Source organism: Haliotis asinina, chromosome 6 (assembly GCF_037392515.1).
Source record: "Haliotis asinina isolate JCU_RB_2024 chromosome 6, JCU_Hal_asi_v2, whole genome shotgun sequence".
Lineage (NCBI taxonomy): Eukaryota > Metazoa > Mollusca > Gastropoda > Lepetellida > Haliotidae > Haliotis > Haliotis asinina.
The window spans coordinates 65,206,897-65,231,827 of record NC_090285.1 but is presented as its reverse complement, the minus strand read 5'-3'; the positions used below and the strand labels follow the sequence as shown (position 1 = coordinate 65,231,827).

The 24,931-nt window shown below is 37.0% G+C and overlaps 2 protein-coding genes across 3 annotated transcripts in view; one reads left to right on the top strand and one right to left on the bottom strand.

Annotated features, from left to right (window-relative positions):
• Positions 1–15,404, bottom strand: part of LOC137286430 (tRNA wybutosine-synthesizing protein 5-like) — a 33,831-nt gene extending 18,427 nt beyond the window's left edge. The window contains exons 1-5 of the mRNA XM_067818286.1: positions 14,845–15,404; positions 14,349–14,415; positions 13,984–14,109; positions 4,969–5,018; positions 335–427 (exon numbers count right to left, since the gene is read on the bottom strand). Coding sequence (XP_067674387.1) covers positions 335–427; positions 4,969–5,018; positions 13,984–14,109; positions 14,349–14,415; positions 14,845–15,284 — 776 coding nt within the window. The 5' untranslated portion in view covers positions 15,285–15,404. The remainder of the gene's footprint in view (positions 1–334; positions 428–4,968; positions 5,019–13,983; positions 14,110–14,348; positions 14,416–14,844) is intronic.
• A 598-nt stretch (positions 15,405–16,002) lies between these two features.
• On the top strand, positions 16,003–23,364 carry LOC137287465 (heterogeneous nuclear ribonucleoprotein R-like). Of its 2 annotated transcripts, XM_067819775.1 has the most exons (12): positions 16,003–16,128; positions 16,874–17,056; positions 17,234–17,457; positions 17,679–17,786; positions 18,310–18,486; positions 18,798–18,933; positions 19,113–19,321; positions 19,535–19,708; positions 20,177–20,292; positions 21,209–21,315; positions 21,622–21,728; positions 22,233–23,364. In XM_067819775.1, exons 2-12 carry the CDS (start codon positions 16,876–16,878, stop codon positions 22,548–22,550), a joined length of 1,857 nt encoding a protein of 618 aa, XP_067675876.1. In that variant the 5' UTR covers positions 16,003–16,128; positions 16,874–16,875; the 3' UTR covers positions 22,551–23,364. The 2 variants fall into 2 exon arrangements, with proteins under 2 accessions (XP_067675876.1, XP_067675877.1); XM_067819776.1 differs by lacking the exon at positions 21,622–21,728.
• The last annotated feature ends 1,567 nt before the right edge of the window (positions 23,365–24,931 follow it).

Genomic DNA, 24,931 nt, shown 5'->3' with positions numbered 1-24,931 from the left:
TAAGAGTCAACTGCATTAGTACCTGCCTGACACCCCGTCACTGTTTTCTTGAAAAGTGAGTGAGGCCAGTTTTAGCAATATTTCAGCAATATCACAACAGGAGGCACCAGAAATGGGCTTTGCACATTGTACCCATGTGGGGAATCAAACCTGGGTCTTCAACGTGTCGAGTGAACGCTTTGAGCACCAGCCTACCCAGTCTTGTGGATAGAAAGTCTACCCTGACTGCAGAAAGTTGGTGATTCAGTTACCAACTACATCCTACCAAAATCTGAAGGTTATATTGTGGGATAGTCCCTGCTATCTGTACGTCACATAGCGGAACACTACGTACCATCTATAAGGGATGAAGAGACAATCACCAGCCACCATGTTTACATGGAAGAACTCCACCTCGGCCATGCCTGGGTACTTGGTGTAATCAACCCTGAAACACATCAAAATAGCAACAGTTAGTTCATACATCTGATCTTGAAATGCTTTATGGTCATTTCTCACACACCAAATCAAGTGTACATCATAAATATACACATGAAGAAAATATTATCACTGCATCCTCAAGTGATCAAGTGTATAAATATACAATGTGCCTTCCACGACATGTATATGCTGGACACAGAGACAGTAAAAATCTTAGTTGCAGACATGACACTGCAATCTCTATCTCCTGTTTTGCTAACCTGACAAAATAATGAACAAACAGGGGCTTCTCAAGTCCAAACCGAAACCAGTAAAACAGTGGTGTTGTTCCAGACTGCCTTATTTTTTACGGCATTGCGGAATATTCACTTTGTATTCTAATACAATCGAACATGGAGCTCCTACAACAGTGTGAGAGTTCGGATCAAGATGATGATGATGAGTTCCTATGTTCATTCATGCCAGCTGTTGGAGGGACACCGAAAACTTAAAAACGTTTCACTCCTAACAGCAGCACTGGATCTGTACGGAAGTATGTCACCCCATTGCAGACTGCCAAGATAGGAAAACTTTTAATTTTTTGTAAAACTGACTATAGGGCACATTATGCTCAAGAGAAATGTTTTGTCTGATATTTCACAACTGACAGCAGGAGGAAGGTAAACAGTTCTTCCTGATAAACATGCATTGCCACGTTAAATTTTGAATAAAGTATGCTTTCAAGAGACTGATTTAGCACTAATCACGTTGCAGAATGGGATCGTCCTTGGATATTATTCTGTTCATTTTATTTTGGCTAGGGTACATTTCTGTATACAGAGGTGCCTGAGATGTGTACTGAAGTCCCGGAAATGTGGTTTGTAAATCCCCTTGATGGAATTTGTAAATACGCGGGATGTGACTCTGATAATTTCTAAACCAAGGTTTTGAAATAACTTTGTTTTCTATCACTGGTCGTAAATTATCACAGTACTGGAAACTTCCAGTATACAGTGGCGAAAACAGGTTTCAAACCTGCAGTCCTTTGCTCTCTGGTTTGCCAGTCTTACCCACTAGGCTACAAAGGATCGCTGCAAGGAATGAGATCAAGCTTTTCATGAAAGTCGGCCTGGATACGACCATGTGATGTCAACGCACTTGCCATACTGTGTACCCCATTGAGATCTATTATAAGGCACCGGGGCCCAGTGATATCGATTGTAATATATTATTCTAAATGGTATTTCACACAAAAATGGTTCATAAGTTGGAGAAAGCACTCCTATCCAGTGATTGTGACCCCTGAAAGGCCGCATATCCCTCCTCACAGGGTTCAGAGTCTCTTGTAAACCCTTGTAGTCATTATCTCTCCTTAACATAGAAGCTGTGCAGACACCTTCAGCCATAATTTCCTCATCCTTTACAAGACAAAAGTGACATTTTCACCATCAACTTCACTACACCTTGTGCAAGATGTGAAAAACCAGCTGATTTGACGGCCTTACTATGCAGGGAAACAATTCCGTTACAGCAACTTGTATGATTATTGACCCCAGAGTGTCAGACAAGTTATCTCCCATTGGTATCACAGTGTCTTGAGGCATTCATAAAATCCTCACACCAAGTATGATATTTGTGAAAGGGTTGGTCAGTAACAAGTAAACTGAGACATTACCTGCATCAGTGTTAATTGAATATAAATGACTAATGGATTAGTATACATCACACCATATAAGTTACCAGATGGACTAGGATGTGTTTGAACTAGCTGGACAATCCCAAAACTCCCTGTACTTATATTGTCTTCTAGATGTATGTCTATTCAAGAGCAGCATGGGTCAGGTGGCCTTTTCTGGTGGAGCAAGAAGACTGGTATTTTCAGCAGAGAGTGAATATCTTTCACAACATCCATTACATCAACTACACAAGTATATCTTATAACCTGGGGCAAATTCTAAACATGAAATGGTCAAGGGAGGATGTAACCACAATTCTAAACAGTGCAGCACAATTGGAAGGATAATCTCAGGTGGGGGGAACAAAAATTTGTCAAGAAGTTTCAATTGTTAAGAAGCTGTTACATTGTTCAATTGAGATTCAGTTTAACATTGCATTCTGAGATTGCATTAAATACAGCAATATACAATTTAGCATTTAACCCCCTTGTTTGTTTGCTCCTATAACACACAATGAAAGCACATTGTAATGGACACATGGTGAAAGCATTCACTGGTCACACTGAAGACCTGGGTTCAATTCCCAACGTGGGTACAATGTGTGAAGCCTATTTCTGGTGTCCAGCTCTAGAACCATTCTCAATCAGTCAGTCAGTTAATGACATACAAGTTACCTCTATAGAGCCGAAACAAAAATTATATTAACAGTTACTAGTTATAATATGTTAGCAAAACATCACAATAAGGTTTAATTCTGAATTTGGAATTTTCATTGACTTCTGCTGCAGTTTTGTGGTGTGCTAAATATGACATTTAAGTGGCCTGCTTCTAAATAAAAAGCCTTTGCAGTAAAATAACTTTCAAGTCAAAGACACTAAATTATTTATCGGAGAAACATCAAACGAAAAGCACAGCCATGCCCCACAATCCTCATCTGTATTTGCTGAGATAAGTCTGAAGGACATGCTCTCCTGTCACAGAGATCTATTACACCCTGCACAAAACAGAGATCTATTACAGCCAACACAAAACACATATTATCTGACAGCATACTTATTACCTTTCTACATTACTTGAACATTAGTGAACAGGAAATCCCTCTACACGCCCCATTGACCTCTTGCTCCTGAACAACAATTACCCAGTCCCAGGCCATGGTATTGTGTAATAACTACAACTGCTCCTTTCTACCACACAATGGAGTAACCCTCTCCCCCCACCACCTCATGTAGCTGGGATTAAGAATACATCAACATACTAGTAGTCTGTACCCCTAGGGCATGCACCATCCAGGCAGAACTGCTTACAGTACCTTGGTGTACCTGTTACTGGATGTTGCATAACTCTGCCATTAATCTATTGAAGTACAGGATCTGAGATACATAACCATCAACAAGATTCTGGAATACCCTGCCATGCTCAGTCTGTCTGACAGGATGTATATATTGGTGGGACATTACTAGCAAATATTCAAACATTAAAAAACTTGGTAGTTTTTCATCTTGTTTTAATGTGTCAAATATCACTTTAGCAAGTATGAACAAAAAAAGTAAAACACAGTCAACTTTTTCATTTAACCTATACATGAACATGAGCACATTGTCCAGAAAATCAATCAATCATTTATCTTAAAATGATTCCATCAATTTATAACTGAAACTATGTGTTTTTAACTGAGCATTACAAGCAATAATTCTCAAAGGTATAAACTACTATGACTTCTGAGTACAAATGCCATCAACGTATACAAACCATCATGATCTTTATGTTCTGTCATGTCATTATACCTGTTATCATTAGATATCATCATCTTGTAGTGATACTGTTCCATGTATATGTATATTGGAGCGGTCTTCATATAAGTTCTTCTGAGTTTGTTGACCGATCAAGTTCATGAATATTTTTTTCATGAAATAAATATGTTTAAACAGGGATACTCTACAACAGGGATAGGTCACTTGCTTGCTTTCTTTACCATTTGTACTTATTGATGTGTGCCTCATCAAAGCTCCCAGTGCATCTTCAGTTGTGTTTAACCAGGGAGACTATATAGAGTATATATATTGTAGATTATCCCTGGTTTAACAGAACTTCAGCCAGCTTATTGTATCAGTCAGAATTTTACAATGAATGAATTATAGTAAGAATTAAGAGCAAGAATTATGTGAGTGAACGAAATAAAGAAAAAGAATAAAAGAAAGAAGTACATATGTGAATGAAGAAAAGAATAAATGATACACAGTGGCCTTCCCTCCCAAAACATGTTAAAGAACGCAAAAGTATCCCAAGGGCACATTTGTTAACATCAGCTTTTTAAAAAATCTATGTTGAGACATTTTTGTTTACATTAGTAATTAATTCAGATATCTTATTGCATGTAGAGAATGGAATGGACATTAACAAAAAATAACTGACACTGTCACACACCCCTCAAAACAAAAAGTGCAAAACTGTCACAAAGCATCGTAAACACCTTTCCAGTTTTGTCAAATAATAAGGGCTTACACTTTATAAGAATACTTTTGCATTCTTTAACATATTTTGGGAGGGAAGGCAGCAGTGTATTATTTGTTCTTTCATTTATTCACATATGTACTTCTTTTTGTATTCTTTTTCTTTCTTTTATTCATGTATAATTCTTGCTCTTAATTCTTACTATAATTCATTCACTCATTGTAAAGTTCTGACTGATACAATTAAATGGCTGATGTTCTGTTAAACACAGCTGAAGTTGCGCTGGGAATGAGCCAAGTGACTGTGTGCGTTGGAGCATGACAAGGCACACGTTAATTAGTACAAATGGCAAAGAAAGTAAGTGAGTGGCCTATCCTTGTTGTAGATTATCCCTGCTGAAACAAGCATTTGTTTTGTAGTGGCCTGAAGTGTAACAAACCTGTCAACGTCCATGCTGGAGTACAGGCCTTCCGGACGATCAAGATCTACCTGAGAAAAGACAGTGAGAAGGACCACATTATTCCGCTTTCATATCATTATTCAGTGGCTGAAAAACATCATAAACCTAGGAAAGTACAAAACACATTCCCATACTAATATCAGTTACCTCCCCTTACGCATGTGCAAAATGGAAAACTCGTGCCAAGTTAACCCTACAAATTTGTTTAATGCCAAACTGCAGTTTGTAGATACTTGTGTGGACCAAATAATCCTGTGATTCACATCCTGAACACAAATGTACATAGCTAGGATATGATGTTAGCAAGCCAGCTAATCCAGGGAATTTAACAATAATTTTGTCAGAATTCTTGACATTTCAAAGAAGGCTGTTATTTCAGGATGCTTTTAATACGTTACTTTTTTCTATGACATTGGGAAATGTGAATATGTGAAGATACTACAAACATGTAGTGAATGAAACTTGGCAATTTCCCCAAACAGGCCATCACATCAAATAGTTGTGTCCTTTCTGTATTCAAACAGGAAATTCCTTCAGCCAATGTATTTTCCTGTAAGGATGTCATAACAACCATTTTATTTGATAAGCATAAAAACTCATATTTAAAGCCATGAATACTCCTGGATTTCAAAGGCTGTGAAAGGCTTGGCTCCTGACACCAAAAGCTGACATTAACCAGACACATATACTGCATCCTGGCCTCATTCAAACTGAGACCAGACACAAATATTTGGGTCCTAGGGCAAGGCAGCTGTTTCAACCACAGTCATCAAAGTCATGCATTGTTTGGTTGATACAATTAAAATATTTACTCCTTGGAGGGATTACATTGTAAGCTGAAGGTGTCAGTGGAGGACTTTCTTCACAATGTCATTGAAAGCTCCATCCATGATGGGTTAGGGTTGAGTATGTAAATGAAGTAGTTAAATTAATCAGTATCCAACTGAAGCATGCCCAGTGTGAAACCTTAGACTCCAAAACAGTATTAAAGCCAACTTAAGTAAACCCATAATGTGTGATCAATTCAACAGCTTTCTGACAACTACAAAGAACATGTGTAGTCATAACAGCTACGAACAAAGATACAATATGCAAAATGTCAACATGAAAAACAGCCATACAAGTAATTACAGAGTTGCTGATCAAATTGTTGAATTCATTGTCACATATGTTCTGGAATATATGATTAATATTTAGCTTTGTGAACTTTTTAAGACCTGATAGACATCATATCCTGTCGCCGGATTAACTGAAGGAAGTATGTATGTGTAAGGACTGGGATTCATCTGATAGAATGTATAATTCTCCTGTAAAGATGCACTTTAAACTTACCAGGGTGCATGAAAAATACTTCAAGACAACATACCAAGTACCGTAGAAACAGCAATCTGATCACTACAGTTTGTCACAGTAGTTTTCAGATTGGATACGAAATGATACTACAGAGTACCTCAAAAACAAGTACATTAACTTGCCTTATGTAACAAATGCAAGATACATTAACTTCTTTATTGTGAATGACACAATGTTTCACAGTGTATGCTTGCTCTTTCACCACCTGATCGAGTTGACATCCATCTTGCCTTTCTTATGCATTCCACATCTAATGCCCTTAAAAATTTGGTTTTGTCAGATATTCCTTCAGCGCTTATCATTTTACACTGCATTAAGCAATGTACCTGCAATATCATGGCTGGGGACACCAGAAGTGAGCTTCATACACTGTACCCATGTTGGGAATCAAACCTGGGTCTTCGGGGTGATAAGCAAATGCTTTCACCACTAAGCTACCCCAGCTCCCCAACTGCACACGATTAAAGTAAAATTCTGTCAGGGCTCGTAAATCGAGGGATGCTAACTTGCACCAGGAGCAACTAAGATAAAAACCTAGTTGCACCATCCAAATTACAATTGCAACGTAGTTAAACTGAAAACTTTACAGCATGAGAGAGTTCTTTCATTTGAGGAAATATTTAGTATGCCTCAATCGTTTTAAGAATGTCATCAAACTAATCCATAACAGAATCCTACTCTGATGTAGCAATCTAAACACTGATAAGTATAACAGATATTAGACAGCCCATGTTGTTCTTGTGGATATCAGACTGAAAACGCCCTACACTTTTTCCTCACTTGCAGTACAAGACTTAATATTTTTACACAACCGGATACCATTTTGAAGAGAAAAAAAAATTACTCCTTGTGTAAATCAGAAAATAGTTCAATCAGTCAATGATTATATAATCAAGACATAATGCCTCTCAAAATTTTCAACAAAAAATAAATAAAAAATTTAGTAAACTACTTTCTCACGACTGATTTCTACAATGGATCATTAGACAACAATTGAAGGGAACAATTTTATTAGATGTAATCTGTATATATTTATACATACAGTAGAACATGGATATAGCAAACACGGATATAGCGAACAAACGGATATTAAATTAACAAATTTAAAAGTCCTGTCAATGGTCCCTTTATAATATCATTAAAATTATACGTGAATAACGAACTCGTGAGTAGCGAATTAACGGTTATAGCAAACTGATTTCCTGACCCCAAGCCCAATTAACGATGTGAGTAACAAACTCACTCAGTGTCAGCTCAGTGTCCACTCAGCGACTTAGCGGTATACATCAACCTTGTGGGCGGTGAATCAACATTTTTTAACCTCGTTGGCTGTGAATCAACATTGTTTGATAGTCATTAATTAATTAACAAAAGAAACACATCATGTTTAAAAGCTTGACTGATACACAGATCTTCAGTTCGCTCTCGTCGCTATGGCAGGCAAACGTAAAGCTATCACCTTTGACACAAAGCTTCAGATAATCCAGGCTGTAGAATCAGGAGTAAGATCGAAGACAAACATCGCTCTCGACTTTGGCATTCCGAAATCAACACTCAGTTCCATTATTAAGAATCGCGACTCGATACTGGCAAAATGTGTCTCTAGTGATTTTGGCCCCGCCCGCAAGAAGTTACGAACTGCAAATCACCAAGATGTGGAAGATGCGCTCTACAAATCGTTTCAAGGAGCGGGAAGTGAAAACATTCCCATGTTGCAGACTAAGGCAAATGAATTGGCATCCAAGTTAGGTCATTTAGATTTCAGTTGCAACAGTGCTTGGATTGACAGGTTCACACAGAGGTGTGGTATCGTATGCAAATCAGCTCACGGGGAAAGTGCATCAGTTGACCCCAACCTCGTCAATGATTGGCTGAAAACTCGTCTACCTGGCTATCTTGAGGAATACAAACATTGTTAAACATGTTCTAGATAATGTATTTGAACAATGAAATCAGAATTTTAATGTCAATGTACAAGAATAAAAATATGTAGCCCATGTATATACGTGTCTCTTCATCTCTATAAGCTAATATGGCGGTCAAACGTGAATAACGAACAACGGATATAGCGAACTAAATCCCTTGGTCCCTTGGAGTTCGTTATATCCGTGTTCTACTGTATTTAAAGTGTTATATTTATACAATAGTCAATATCTATGATGTCAAACCCTCCACTTTATGTTGTATTATATGCTGCATGGGAGCAACCATAATACCATCAGCAGTAATGCTTGTTCACCAATCCAAATTCACTTTCATGAATAAAAATATGTTGAAACCAGATTCCTACTTACATAAAACAAGATCTGCCACTTATGGTAGTATTGTTTCATCCACGCACCATTCAATAGCATTTCCATACACAGAAACACCTATTTTCATATTAATGATTATCAGCAACAATCTAGTTTGTATGTCTCGCAGCCCCTTAAATATAATCCCTTCCCTTATTTATATTTTTTAATGTGTAGGGAAAAGTCTGCATGGGGAATTGTCTGCACCCCGCCCAGCCTTTCTGCAAATAGTCAAATGTAGAAATCAAGATAATGATTGGGCAAAATTTAGAAAACTTAGAAATAAGGTGACAACAGTGGTAAAGAAAGCTAAATCAGATTATTATTCTAAACATGATGACAAATTAAATAACAATAATAATTTAAAACTATGGTAGAAATTAGTTAACAATTACCTGAAAAAGAGTAATAACAACAGAGACACTTTCCCCCAATTGCATCACAATGGTGTCATTTATGAAGACGCACGTGAGAAAGCAAACATACTTAATGATTTCTTTATTGATCAAGCCAAAATTGAGCAATGAAAATTCATTAAGTGAAATTGTTTTGAATCAAAATGAAGTTAAAGATATCAGTTGACGTAAACAAGGCAATTGGCCCTGACAAAATAAGTAATAAGTTTATCAAGTTGACTGCAGAATCAATTTCTTTGCCCCTCACTTATATATTTAATAAGTCATTGCATGAATGTTTATTTCCTACCATGGAAAGAAGCTTCAGTATTTCCGTTGCACAAGAAGGGTAGTGTAACTGAATGTCAGAATTACAGGCCCGTTGCACTTACGAGCTGTATTGGGAAGGCATTTGCAAAATGCGTATTCAAATATGTTTTTAAATTTCTTTCGGGACAATAATGTCTTAACAAATTTGCAGCACTGTGCCCCGTTTCACAAAACTCTCGTAAGCCTAAGATCTCGTAAGTTTTCTCGTAGCCATTGTACCTGCTATACTGTAACGCAGGAGCTACGGTTGCTACGAGAAAACTTACGAGATCTTAGGCTTACGAGAGTTTTGTGAAACGGGGCCCAGATTTATGCCGGGAGATTGCACTGTGTATCAATTTACATATCTATATGACTTTATAGCAAATGTCTTAGGTCATGGAAAAGAAGTAGTAGCCGTTTCCTGCGACATTAGTAAAGCTTTTGATACAATATGGCATAAGGGTGTACTGTTTAAATTACAGGCCTATGGAATACGTGGCAGTTTAAATGAATGGTTTCACAGTTATCTTAGTAACAGAGTACAAAGAGTAGTTATAATGGCCGATCATCAGATCTAAAACACATATCGGTTGGGGTCCCCCAGGGATCAGTCTTAGGGCCGCTATTGTTCTTAGTGTATATAAATAATATTGTAGATGTCATTAACAGCAATATTCGACTATCTGCTGATGACACATCAGTATATGTAATTGAAAGGAACTCGAGTAATTGAAGTATATTCCCATAAACATTTAGGTGTTCATTTTCAAAAAGATTGTTATTGGAAAAAACAAATTGAAGAGATAGTAAAAGCTTAACTAGACATACATTAGAATGTATGTATACTTATTATACTTCCACAATTTGATTATGGTTGCCACATATGGGACCACTGTACAACAGAACAATCTATTATTTTCGAAAATTTTCAATTAGACGCTCTAAAAACGATTTGCGGAGTCGTGAGAGGAACTAGTCATGAAATAATCTACAATGAAACTAACTTCGTACCATTAGTCAAGTGTAGAGAAATCAAGAAACTTACTTTATTCTACAAAATGAATAATAATCTTACTCCAAACTACTTATCTGATTTAATTCCAGAACATGTTTCAGCTTGAAGTTCTTACAATCTGAGAAATACTGATAGTATTCTCACAATTCGTTGAGTCCTATGCTCGGTCCTTTTTACCAAACCCCATACTCTTATGGAACAATTTACCATCTGAAATAACTAACTTAGAATCAGTAAATTCATTCAATAAACGACTGCAGACCAAAGAAAGACATGTTTTCTTTGACAAAGACTTTGGATCTAGATTTTGTCAAACAATTCATGCTCGTCTCAGATTGGGGTGTAGTGACTTTAACACTCATCGTTTTGATAGACACATTTCAGATAATCCAAATTGTGCATGTGAGTATCCATGGGAAGACTCTCTCCACTACTTCTTTTCTTGCCCTCATTATGACTTAATAAGATCAGATCAATTTTTCTACACTAATGGCTTTGACTTAAATACAGTTCTTCAAGGTAATCAAACTTCAAGCAACAGAATTAATAAGCTCATTCTTGACTCTGTTCATACATACATACATACATACATACATACATACATACATACATACATACATACATACATACATACATACATACATACATACATACATACATACATACATACATACATACATACATACATACATACATACATACATACATACTGCTTTCAAATAGATTCAAATTTTTCTAGACTACAATTACTATGAATCTTTTTAATGCAACTTGTGTAGACCTATTTACCCGAATATGAATGATCTCATGCCTTTGTGGAAATATCTGTTCTTTTTGCTTTTTTCTGAAATAATTCATTGCCTCTGAACTGTATAAATTTTTGAGTGTATGATATTATAGTTATTGGAGAGGAATTACATAAGCATTTGGCTTGTTGTGCCAATCCATATTCATGTTATTTATATTTTTCATGAATACAAATATGTTTATAAAGCCTTTCTGCAATGATAAATACCTAATTGAAGGAAGTCCCCTTTTCTTTAGAATATACATTCTCACTTTCAGTATATAAAGAACTATTTGTTTCTATCAAAATTATATATATTCAAAGACTAATCATTAGTCTACAATGCATATTTCAACATTTACTCAATTACTCAGACTACCTTCCTGACTCCTACATGTATCAGTGACTTTTCTTTCAGGTATTTCTACCTTTTCAGGAAAGGCTTCCTTCCATTCCACCATATTCTTTCTTACACAAATCAACAGAGGTAACAAAAAGTGGTTCAACCCTAAGTACTGTTCGTAATTGGAGGACTTTTAGTTATTTTTGTGAGTCCTCTAATAATTGTTGTGTTAGGTTTCATTAATAATTCTAGTATATATCAATTACAAATATTATTTGGGATGGGGGAATGGGAAGAACTCTTAAGCATTTTCATTTTGACAGACCACTGCAATACAACAAAATTTACAAAATATTACAAGGATAAGTTGGATTTGTTGAAAAGATAACAGAATAAAAGAAACATAATTTTTTCACTAAGAAGTTGACACCTGAAATGTACAACATGACATACACCTGTCATGAAGCCTTCAAATTCCTGGGTCTCAGTTTCACACCCAGGAAACCAGCATAACTATATATTGAACTAATTAGCCAGCCTCTGAATGGCACATCTGCACTCAATTGTTCAGGAGACAGGCTTTGTACGGCAGGCTTAATGGAAGTTATTAACAAGGTGTTAATTGCTTGCAGGCCTTGACAGCTTGTTGTTACACAACCATGGAACAAAGGACACAGGTTCTTTGTGTGTTCACTGGAACAGAGGATCATCCTTTCTCTAAACACACACCTTCATACTGTTTCCTGTTTGGGTATCCCATATATATACCGAGGAAAATCCCACTCATTATTTTTGGCCAGCATGTCCTCATTTTGACTTAAGGATCTAAGACTTAGTAAATAGGTAGGTGAACTTTTGTCTTACCAGTAGATTTTTAAAAAAGATTGTACTATGATGGGGGATAAATGTTTTGTTGAAAATTGTTGTATTTAGTCAGATTCCTTTATTAGAAGAAAGCAGTAATGCCCTTCTAATGCTCGAATTATTTACTTCAAATTTCATGAACTATTCCCATGGTAGTCCCCCTAACCAGAGACCATACTAATATTTCATTATATGGTCTTTGCTATGACTTACTGCAGTGATACTAGGCACTGATGGAGTGCTACTGACTATGCCTTGATGTAGTGGTACATTGGTGTACTCAATCATTTTATGCTGTGCAGCCAATCCATGATTTGACACAAAGGTATAGTTAATCATTTTGTGCGGTGTTGTGAATCCGATCTGACATGAAGGTATAAACAATGCTCTTGTGAAGTACTGCCAATCCATGACTTGACAAAATGGTATGATCAACAAACGTATGCAGTGCTGCTATGGTATTGATAAAATATCATCTATGTCTTGATGCAATGCTGCTATCTAAATCATTTTCAGTGACTTGATCCAGTGCTAAATTATGACTTGATGCCACTTTCCATGACTCAATGCAACGATGCTGTCTTTGACTTGATGTAAAGATATTGTGACTTATTTATGAAATGCCTACATTTTTACAAGTTACATTGGGGAAATGGAAGGTATGTCATGATACATAAGTTTCATGAATGGATATGTATCACAATACCCATGTCACGAATTGATATGCATTGCATAGCCTATTTTGCAGCATTATTGCATTAATTTAGTTACATTTTGAACATTAAGATTTCATATTTCATAAATGTATACGAAAAAGAACATTTTTTATCCTCAGAGATTAAAAACTTCTAATTTTCAATCCTGGAACAAGAACAATAATTATCTATAACTCTCAAAACATTAACAAACATGATACAATTGCAAAAAGCAAACAATACATACACATATTTCAAATGAAACTATCAAAAATAAAAATAATTAGTTTTGAATGTATTGATAACTATCGTCTTAGAAAAGGTATTGATGCATTGATATATCGCGGCATCCCTATGATATGGTAAGGTATTTAACTGATAGTGACCCACCTCAGTATCCACAATGGTCAATCAATGACAAAGGACAAAGAACGAAGTAATGTACAACAATGAATTAACAATGCAGGACAAGCCCATACTAATTACACCCTCTGGCTATATTATTTCTTTGAGATGACACGCCTATACATATTACATGACAGGTGCTAATTGCCCCATGTGTGGACTGGAGGGGGGTGTGGGGGGTTACAAAATTGATCTGTATAATTACCATTGTCTATGTCTCAGAAGAATTTGTAACATGTTGAAGCTCAGAGAAGATAATTCAGAATATGTGTTGGTAATGTCAAGTTACATATATTTACTTAGACACACTTCTGTGAAAATGTATATTTGTTGGTACAGTGTAAGAAATGAGGAGGCTCATGGGGGTTGTTAGGTTTTTCGCATGTAAAAATTTCACTATCCTAATCATCAAGCGTGATAAAAAAATGGACATTCACCTTAATTAGAATATTTCTTATTACTTTACACTCTATAGAATCAAAGGGTTATAGTGTCAGTAGAAAGGTGTTCAGTATTTTGTACCCTCCCCACCTTGTCTCTGTACTTGCTGGTATCCACCATTATGAACGTCTTGTTTCCACGATAGAGACAGTTGATGTTGTCTACAGCATCAGCATGGACTACGGACTTAGTTCCCCCACTGCTGAACCACATCATCTACGGAAAAATAGCATACAACAATTTAGATGTGCTGTTTTCTGAAATGTGTACTACATTAGTCATCATAAGTTAAGAAAATGTGCAGAGAAAATACAAAGTGGAAGTACACCATTAACTGAAGTAACACCAAACATGACAGCATGCCCATGTTCATAAGATAATTTGCTAAAGTAACATTTGAAAGGGCATATGTGCAAGTTTCTAGCATTTTCACTTAACTTGGAAATCTGACATACCGCAGTGACCACACTTTCTTCCATTAACTGAGTACACTGGACTGCACATGGGAACACCAAGTCACCTCTGGAAATACACATTTACAATCTGCAGTATAATGATATTTATGTCTTTATGTCTTCTGGGTCCAAAGTGCCTAGAGATTACAAAAATTACTGATTGTTGCCTCATATCTCTTCCAGATGAACATCATGAATATATTCTATTAGAATCATCTATGTATTCTAGCTCTATGTGATTATATAATGTATGTGTAAGTCCTGGGTATAATATGCCAGAGGCCTGAAAAACAATAAACATATTTTGACCTTCACTCAATGTACAGTGTTATAGTACTACCAAATGTGCACGCTTCATATGAATAAAAATTGATAAAATGCAAAAGATAAATGACTCACTTTTTGACAAACGGGACGAATAACTCTAATAGTTACAACTTTACAACTGAAAGCAGACATTTTGGATACATCAGTAAAAATATACACAGAAATGTACCCGAGATACTCTGGGACACCATCGACCATGTAGTGTTCTGTTTTGTTGTAAATCTTTACAAAATCTTGAAACTTCATATCTTCAGTATTTTGATCTCTGCTCTCCTTCTTTATTGTTTCAAGATGAACGATACTCTCTTCCGGTAAATCAAGCGACAGAAAATAATCGTCTGTCCACAAAGTAAAAGCAGGTGATAACTTTGCAGCTCCTGTCATCTTTAGTGGCTTAGACCCAAAAACATAGTCTGTCAAAAACGCCCTTTGGTCGGGAAAACCATCAACTGAATCAATCTGTCTACTTGGACGACCTGATCCAAACGGCTTCAGGTGCCCCGGCTGACTTGTCAAATCCTTAGCAGACTGTTTACCATTTTGAGGTGGTTCCAAAACGACAGACCCTAACATTAAGCTGATAATGGTAACAATATGTGAACATTTCATGGTCGACACAACAACTACGCCACGTCAATAGTACTTCATGTCAAGAGTTAGCTGTCTCTAAAATAACTGATCTTCCTCTTAGCCATAAAGTCTTTTCGCAAACAAACCCAGGCTGAACTTCACTGCAGCCCACATGGAGCTTACATATTCCTTACGACAAACCATATATCATATGCGTTGCTAAAAGTATCTGAAATTTTAAATGTTGCAACGTTCAATATATTGCACTACTGTGAAATCATAAATAAAACAGTTTTTTTATGAATAAGTATTGGTTGATCTGTGTGTATCCGTCAACATTAAGTAAATTGTACAATATTACATGTAAGAACTAAAGACGGTCAAGCGATCAGATTTGTAAAACTGTTTTATAATATTGTATCATGGTCTTACGACTGTTATTTTGGTGGCATGCTTTAATATATTCTTTCTTTCTAGTAAAAGTCCCACTCAACTGTTAATTAATTTATATCACCCCTCAAGCTTAATATCACAATGTAAGTTGCCACTAAGAAAGGCGTACACAGGTAAATTTGCATATAACACTGAAACCGGTTTGCTGAACTGGAACGATGTGCAAAATACTATGATTGAATTTGAAATTACGACCAAAAAAATAATTTCCAGATGGCATTATACTTAATCATGTCATATGAAAAGTTAATGTTTGGGAAAACATAAAAATATGATAAATCTGTAACCTGTCGTCAAAGAAGAGGCCCCCGACGATATGTCACGTGACCTCTCCGCCATTTATCCTTTTTCTACCTTGGCCAACAAATTTCTACCAGTAAATTTTGAAAGGTCTTACTGCGGTAGAGGAGTTTTCTTAAAGCTCTGCGAGGTAAGAACTTATTGTTTAGGTTACCTGGAACAGTTTTGTGCATTTGTGCTTGCATTTATATCACAATTGCCTGCTGAAAACGTTTTTCAAATATGAGCCTTTGCTTGACTCCTTGCTAACCACCTTCATGGCCATGATGTGCGTGGTGCAAGACAAAGGGATTTCTTTGTCCTGGTTGTTTGTTGTATCTGACTTGGGTGACAGTGGATTTTTAGTGTCTGAGTTTGCAAACCTAAGCGTTTGAAATCTATTCTGGGCCTCACATGCTCGTTGAGTTGTTCATCTCTTTTGTACGTCGGTTAATTTTGCTATTTGCAAACACGTGGTCTCCCCGCGTGGGCATGACTGCCGACGACCCACGCCGATCAGTCATCGAAGTAGGTCAACAGGATACGGTCGGTTTTTTTTCCTTGGGCTTGGGTACCTTCAGTTGATAGTGGAATATATTCTGTATTCATGAGTGGTTATTTGAGAAGTACATTAATATGAGTCTCACTTTATGGAATTATTTAAACAAGTATTTTTGTTCCGGTCAATTCATAAATATTCTTTGTTCAACAATGATATGCCCCGTCAATGTGTACGCGTCCTTATCAATAGTTATGATGAAGTAGTAAACAAAGTTATTTTACAGGACGGCATAAATAACCATTTCTGACGTTGGGTTGGATGAAATTGATGTTTCAGCTTAATTGTTTGTATCCGAATTATAAAGAAATGATTGAATGTTTTATCTTTTTTGCAGTAATGACCACAAACGGTGAGGAGCAAATGGACCAAATGACAGAAGACAAATTATTAGCCGAAGACGAAAAAGACGACCAAATGGATTTTGAAATTAACGGCAGAGCGGAGGACTTGCAAAAATTAATTGACTATGGAATTGACAGAAAAGTGTCTGAAGAGTTGGTCAAAATTTATTTAACAGGTATGGGAAGGTAGCTAACTTTTAACGTGCGTACTAGACAGCCTTATTCTGGTGAGATTACACTACTCCTGAGATAATGCCAACATTTATTTTGACATTGTTCGTTTGTATTTGAAGAGTTTTGGTGTAGCATTATTTAGTCATCACATACAGTAAGTATTTGTTCTCCTGTTTCAGGAAAACTCACCCCATCAGATCTAGATGAACGCGCACTAGACGCGCTTAAAGAATTCAATGCCACTGATGCAATAGAGGTCCTGAAACAGTTTTGTGACAGCAACTTAGAACATGTGGGCAATAAAAGTGCATTTTTGTGTGGACAAATGAAAACGTACCGCCAGAAGAGCAAGCAAGGTGGTGCAGCAACACAAGCCAAGGGCCCAGATGAAGCCAAGTTGAAAGTGAGTTACTGTTGCATATAAGGTGAAGTCGTTCGTGACATGGTTTGTCGTATTCTTCAACATACATATTAATCACTAACTAATAATTTCTCAACGGAAGAAACCTTATTCTGTTTTGTTGTTTTTTTGGTCATATATTTCTGACATTACATTCACTTCTTTGACCAAGGAAAATTGTCGTTTCTAATGTATTTATGTAATTCAATTTTTCTTTATTTCAGGAAATTTTAGATAGAACTGGATATTCCTTGGATGTCACTACGGGTCAGAGAAAGTATGGAGGGCCTCCACCTAATGAGGAGGATGTACAGCCAGGTCCTGGTCACGAGGTTTGTTTTTACCTAACCAGAATTCCTCATAAGTTTAAAGGCTCAAAAGAGATACTTATACTTCTAGACTTCAATGAAGTATTGATATAGCATGACATTCTTAGTGTCAGTGTTCTGCACACACCAAAAAAAAATTAAAAAACAAAAAAAAAATATTTTTTATGCATGTTCTGAACACATACATTCTGATCTGCTTAAGTTAAGTATGTTGAAACAGCAACACATAGATCATTCAGGATTGTAATGAAAATTTCACTCAAAACATATGGACTACATATTTGTAATTTTATTTCTCCACGCAAAACCTGCCATAGATTGATTGTTTCACCTAGCAAAGTACCATATATCAGTTTAGAGCTCTGCAGATAGTACTCCTTCCTGTAATGGAGGGATGGGCATAATTCACATCAACAGCCTCATGAATACATAAAATACTTGAAAAAATGAAAATGAACTATTCACTTTATAGTCTCTTGCATCAAGTTTAACAAATTACTATTTTTAGTATTGTTCATCATTTCAGGTCTTTGTTGGCAAAATTCCGAAAGATCTGTTTGAAGACGAACTTATTCCATTGTTCGAGAAATGTGGAAGGATCTGGGATCTCCGACTAATGATGGATCCCCTGACAGGCCTTAACAGGGGATACTGCTTTGTCACATTCTGTGAGAAAGTAGGGGCACAAGAAGCAGTCAAGCAGGTACCTGTTCAGTTGAATGCTTTGCAAAAGTACTGTTATCGTACATTGCAATTATTTTCGCTCAGCAAATTTAAGCTGTATCTCAGGTTGTTAAAAGGCAAACAGTATGTTGACATTTGCTTTTGTAAATCACTGAAATAAAGTTATGTATCTTGTGTAAAGGCAGAATTGTTTCTGTACAATTTTACACAGCCATATGTGATCTTGTCATCATACCCAATATACATGGGGAATGGTTTGCCGGGCACATTAATATTGCAGTTTGCTCAAACTGAAAAATCAGTAATGCTCATTATCTGTTGCTATTTCAGCTGGACAACTATGAAATCAGAAAGGGCAAGACATTGAAAGTTAACATCTCAATTGCCAACCTGAGGTTATTTGTTGGAAACATTCCCAAAAATAAAACTAAGGAGGAAATCCGAGAAGAATTTGGGAAAAGAACAGGTTAGTTTTAATGTGTCATTGAAGCTCTACAATATGACTGAACTAACACTGGAAACCATCCCTTCAGTCTTTGTTGATAAAATAAGAACAAGATAGTGCAGTTCCCAGTACAGTCTGTCTTGTGTCTTTTGAAGTCTGTAAATGACATTCATGTCTTCACTGTTTACTCTTTCTTCTAGAGGGTCTCACAGATGTGATAGTGTACGGATCAGCAGACAACCAGAAACTGAAAAACAGAGGATTCTCATTCTTGGAATATGACAGCCACAAATCTGCTTCCACTGCCAAAAGGAAACTAGGAAGTGGCCGTGTTAAAGTCTGGGGTTGTGACATTATTGTTGACTGGGCTGATCCTCAGGAAGAGCCAGATGATGAGACCATGCTTAAGGTATGCTTGTTACTTCAGATGTGGGCTGATGTGCACTGAATTCTATGATTCTCTAGTAATTGATACTTTACAACAGTTGAATAGGGAATTGATGTGAACAGTACTAGTACTGCACCTGGTGAATGTTTGAAGTAAGATACCTTCTGGCTACTCAAAAGTGACTAAAATTAGCTCATTTTTCCTACTATGTTGAACTTTGAAATCTTGTTTCAGGTAAAAGTGCTATATGTTCGCAATTTGACGGCGGATGTGACAGAAGAAATACTTAAAGAAAAGTTTGAAGCCTTCGGCAAAGTTGAACGAGTGAAGAAAATCAAGGACTATGGATTTGTTCACTTTGAAGATAGAGATCATGCAGTCAAAGCAATGGAAACTCTAAACAACACAGTAAGATAAAATGTTTTTGTCATAAGCAGCTCAGGTTAAGAATCTCAGCACATAGGCAATATTACAGCAATACCTGTGAACTTTCAGACATCTCTTCATTCACCTCACAGATCCCCGCTGAATAATCTTAAGATATGTAGTTGCTCTTCAGTTGAGCAATGCCAGAAGTCCTTCCCTGTAATACAGGTTGATAATTGCCACAGAAGAAAGGCCATTTTGAACTTGTGGTTATTAATGGTTATAAGTATCTGTGGAGAGAAACGTTGTACCGCTTTCTACACATTCTTGTTGAATGTTTAGATTGAGTATGCAACTACATAGCTGTAATTACTTCTGGACCTTGACATCTGTAGTTGATACTCAAATGTATTGGAAGATTGAAAAGGGCCAAGGTATAGTTGTGCACAACTCCTTCCACATACCTGTGATTTATGGATACCAAAAGCAAAGTAATTTTTGTCTTTACAGAAAGTTGGAGGCATGGAAATCGACATTTCTTTAGCCAAACCACCATCAGAGAACAAGAAGAAAGAACAAAGGAAGAGGGACAATGAAAGAAGACAATACATGAGAGGCTTTATGGGGTATGAATTTGCTCTTTGCAGTTGCGTTTGGATTATTTCAATGCAGACAAATTTTTTTTTACACATTTGAGGTCCAGTTAGAATCTTTGTAAATTATTCAGATATTTCTGTGAAAAATGTTTCTATTAAGTGTATTGCACACATGTGCACCGAAAGTTTTGTAAAACTTAAAAAAATAATCTTGCATGCGTACACTCAAATGTAGAATCTTAGCTTGCATGCCGATGAAATGGGCACCTTGCAGTCTATCGTTTCTCATTTCAAATATAAATACCAAACACATGCATTTACACTTTATTATATATTTGAAATTAATGTAAAATGGCAAAATACCCAATTTGAGTGAGGCGAGTACAATTTTTGGTTAACTCGGGAAGAAATGGATACCAGTTAAGATAAACCCTAGTGAGCACATTTTTCAGTGACCCAAACAGTTATCTGTAGCTCTGTTGTAGGTACACCAATATATAACACATGGAATATCAGGCTAATTTTATAGTTGCTTGCATGCACGCGCACACATATACATCCTCACTGATACATTATAGAGAACTTCCCTTAGTGCCACGTGTTCTGGACCTTGCCACTTTCTTTCCATATTAATATTTTCACCGTTATTTACAATATCATGAATGTGTTTTAAAATCAATAGACAATGTAAAAGTTGGAAGTGTAATTAGGACAACATCTTTTGCATGCAGCAGGTTGACAAGTACCACAGAAGACAGCCCATCTTAAGCTGACTGCTTTCTAGTGGGAATGTAAATCTGTGGAGAGAATTGTTGTATCGCTTTCTACACAATCTTTGTGGATGTGTGGATTGAATGTACAACTACAGATATATGGATATTAAGTGAGCATTTTCCCCCAAACCCTTTTGTCAAAGTACCATAGCTATGATTGTGTTTTCCCTCAGATACGACGACTTCTGGGGTCCCCCAGCTGGCGGGAGAATGCCCCCTCCAAGTGGGCCCCCGCGAAGAGGTGGCTTCCGGCCACCACCTCCACAAGGAAGATATGGAGGTAAGCATCTACATGTGTATGTCCTTCCTTAGTTGTTCCTGTATCCTCTTTGGCTCACTTCAATTGTATGGTCCTCGAAGGAAATGGTGACGTTTTGGCTGTCAAAATTGCTTGCTTTGGAAAGTTTGTGCGGTATTGTAGATGTAGTAGCATTCAAAAATGGCAGTTACGAAATTTTGTTTTTTGGCTTTTGACTGTTTTGAGTAGTAAAATTTTGTTTTGTTTGGGCGGAACCCTGTTTGAGTTGATGAGGTAGCTATGTGGTGTAGTAAATCGTAACAAAGCTCTGTGTGGGACTTGTTTCAGATCCCTACTATGAAGATTATGGTTGGTTTGACTACGATGACTACTATGGAGGCTATGGTCCCCCAGTCCCCCGAGGCCGTGGGCGTGGCGGCCCCCCTCCCCCAATGGTTAGTAAACCTGTTCTATCATCCTTACTGCCTTTACACGCGAGTATCACAGTATCAGTTCCAGATCTATATCAAAGTTGTAGAACTGGCGTTCCCTAGCTGTGTATATTAAAGATGTGACGCTATGCTACTTCCCCTAATGGAGGGAATAGCACGATTCATATCAACAAAATTAAAAAGGCAGTGAAAATCAAAATTTCAAAAATTTGCCAGAATTGGCAACCAAAAAGGAAAAGCTATCAAAAGTACCAAAAATGTAACTGCCTACATTTTGGCCCAAAATTTGAAAACGAAATCTGAACAAGAACCTGAACCTTCAAAATTTCTAAGAGGGAGCACACATACATGTTAGGTTCGTGTATATATATATGTAGATATATTCATATGTAGAGATCATTAAGAAATAATTGTTAAGAACTTTCAAGTTCAATTTTATGGAGTTTATCTTTTTTCTTATTTTGGTAAGTAAGGTTGATAGTCTACAAGTGTTTTTTTGCTTTACAGGCTATCCGTGGGCGTGGGGCCCCGCCCCGAGGCCCTTCCCGAGGTGGGCCAGGGGTGCGGGGAGGCCCTGGGCGTGGCGCCCGTGGCCGAGGCGTGGTAGGCCCCAGGGGCAGAGGAAACGCCCAACCGAAGCAGTTGAGAGGGGGAAAGAGGAAAGCAGGGATGGAGTTGCACGTGGGACAATCAAAGAGGAGGAATCTGGATAGCTGGGGTAACCAGCCTATCCCTCAACAGCCCTTAGATCAGTCTGGATATGGTGGCTACGGTGGAAATGACTCTCAGTGGTACCAGGATTCATACGGTCAAAATTGGGGCTAAATCAAGAGGTCGACCTGCCTTTCATCCTTTGTTGAAACTAAAAACAAAAATTGCTGAGCAAAATTTGAAATTTTTTACTTCTGGCTGTTTCCTCATGGAATATATATGTACATATTCATCCTAACATCCCCACATTTGGAAAGAAGATCGAGCCAAAATTGGAGTTATTTTGTGCAAGAATTGGAACTTTCTCCACCTATTTACCAGCTTGATACATGGATACTATTCAAAATCATATGGCCTTTAAAAATCTAAAAGGTCTGGCAGCTGTTGTGATTAACAAAATTGCATAAACAGTTACCCATCGGACACACTTGAACATCAATCATGAATCACTTAAAGGTGAAGGAATTCAAATCATGGAATTTCCAAATTGTACTGGAAGCTATTTTACTCATTTGCTGTAATCATTGTCCTTTTGTGCTGGAAGACTTTTGTTTCATTAGTGCATTTATTTTTATCATTCGCTGTAAAGAAACAAGCCTAAATCATGGCAAATGTGTGTACTCATTTGGCTCACAACCAACTTGTCATCAAGTTCATTTCACAAACTTTGTAATATTTCACATTTATCATTGTGGTTTGTAGTGTCTTTTTCTTTTTGGCATTTAACAGCAGCTACTTATGTAATCCAACAAGAAAAGAATTAGTAAAATTGGCAAATAAAGTCATGGTTTTATGTGTAGATGTCGGAATTTCAAAATCTGTCATTTTTTCCCCCCTCTTCACTCGTGAACAAATTGTTCATAGGAAGAATGTTCACAATGAAATTTTGTAATAAAATTAGGTTTCAAAATTTGAGACCTCAAAACTATGTTGCATTTGGCTGGCTTTGACCAGTTTCTTGGTCCTTTTTGGTGAATGCAGTCAGTCCCTCACAAGTGGTGGACCTCTACAACCATGGCACCGGAGGCACAGGGACTATCAGGTAAATGGCAAGCAGGTGGATAAACAAGAAGCTATATTTTCCAAAGTATCAACCAACTGGCAGTTTCATTAAATATATTCTTTGTTTTTAAACTTACCATAGCTTGTTCGTTCACTGCTATCCCTGTTTTGGTGATTGGTTTGTTTGCCATGACATGCATTCACGGGGTGAAGGTAAGCTTTACTGGAGGTATGTACCAAGACTTACTTAAAGTAAACGTAGCATTCAGATTCTTGGTTCCTTTGGAACAATATCCCCTGATGCATGAGAGCACAAACCCAAGCTACTAGGGACAAGGATTCCAAAAATGCGTGTAGGTTTGGCAAAAGCAGTTGCTGCTCAAAAGCCACTCCCAAAGCCAAGGATTGTGGTTTCCTTCAAGAAAAGAAAATTACTATCCAAAAGTTACTGAACTTGATGTTGCTCAAAAGCAATATCCTCCAATATCGGGTGCATTTATACATTTGGTTTGAATTCCCCGGTATAGGAAACCCTGTATGTCAATGTGTGAAAATTAACCACCAAGTCTTACATGTACTTCTACCAACTTGGTATTTACTGTCAGGTTTCTATCAAACATCGGTCATGCAAACCATTACAAGAGTCAAGATTACATGCAGATTTTGCATGCGAGTGTTTTCCAAACTGAAAAAGTGCTGATCGCAGCTGTTACTTGAACATTGACAAAGTTGTCAATGGTCCATTATAACTTTACGGGTACTCCTGAATTGACAATTTCTAATTGATGTCACAATGTGCACATGGCATAGCTATGCTTAAATATTTGAGGCCATAGTTTTACCTTAAAAACACGCATTTAAGAAAAACCCACTTTTAAAAACGTTTCTGCGTTGGTACATAGTTTTTTCATTCTAACAGGTTACTATGATTTGCAATTATTTAACCACCCCAAAAACAGTAATTAACAGTGTAGTTTCTCTTGGCGGTAGCTTACTCATAAAGTTAGGTCTCCTGATCTAACGTATAAATTGGGTGATGAAGGAGGGGAAATCGGTTAATTTTTATCTATCATCACATATTGATTAGATACATAAAATTTTATTAATTCCCGACCCACAAATGCGAAGTGGAAATGGACAAGGACTGCCTTTAAACGTACCTAAGTGGATCGTTGCCCGATGGTCTCTGCTCCATCAATTTAGTCGGAATCTTGTGAAACGCAAGAGAGGTCATTATACCCGTTTTGACAATGTGGTTATGTTTGTAAACCTTAATGAAAACAACTGGAAATAGAGAACACTAGGCACATCGATAGTTGAACGTGTACCCCATTTTTCCTAACAAGAAGTGGCTGGCTACTAAGTATCCTGTGGATTTTATGAGAGCTTCAAACTTTAATTTGTAGTCACTGCAAAGAGGGTTGTGTTCGAACTTAATGCAAGGTGTTTTCACTTAGATTATACGTGTTTGTGGGTTAAACATTTACGCCTTT

Coding starts and splice junctions, on each gene's coding strand:
- LOC137287465 (XM_067819775.1), top strand. CDS start 16,876: ATGACCACAAACGGTGAGGAGCAAATGGACCAAATGACAGAAGACAAA. Junction 18,934..19,112: donor AGAATTTGGGAAAAGAACAG/GTTAGTTTTAAT, acceptor TCTTTCTTCTAG/AGGGTCTCACAGATGTGATA. Junction 20,293..21,208: donor TACATGAGAGGCTTTATGGG/GTATGAATTTGC, acceptor GTTTTCCCTCAG/ATACGACGACTTCTGGGGTC.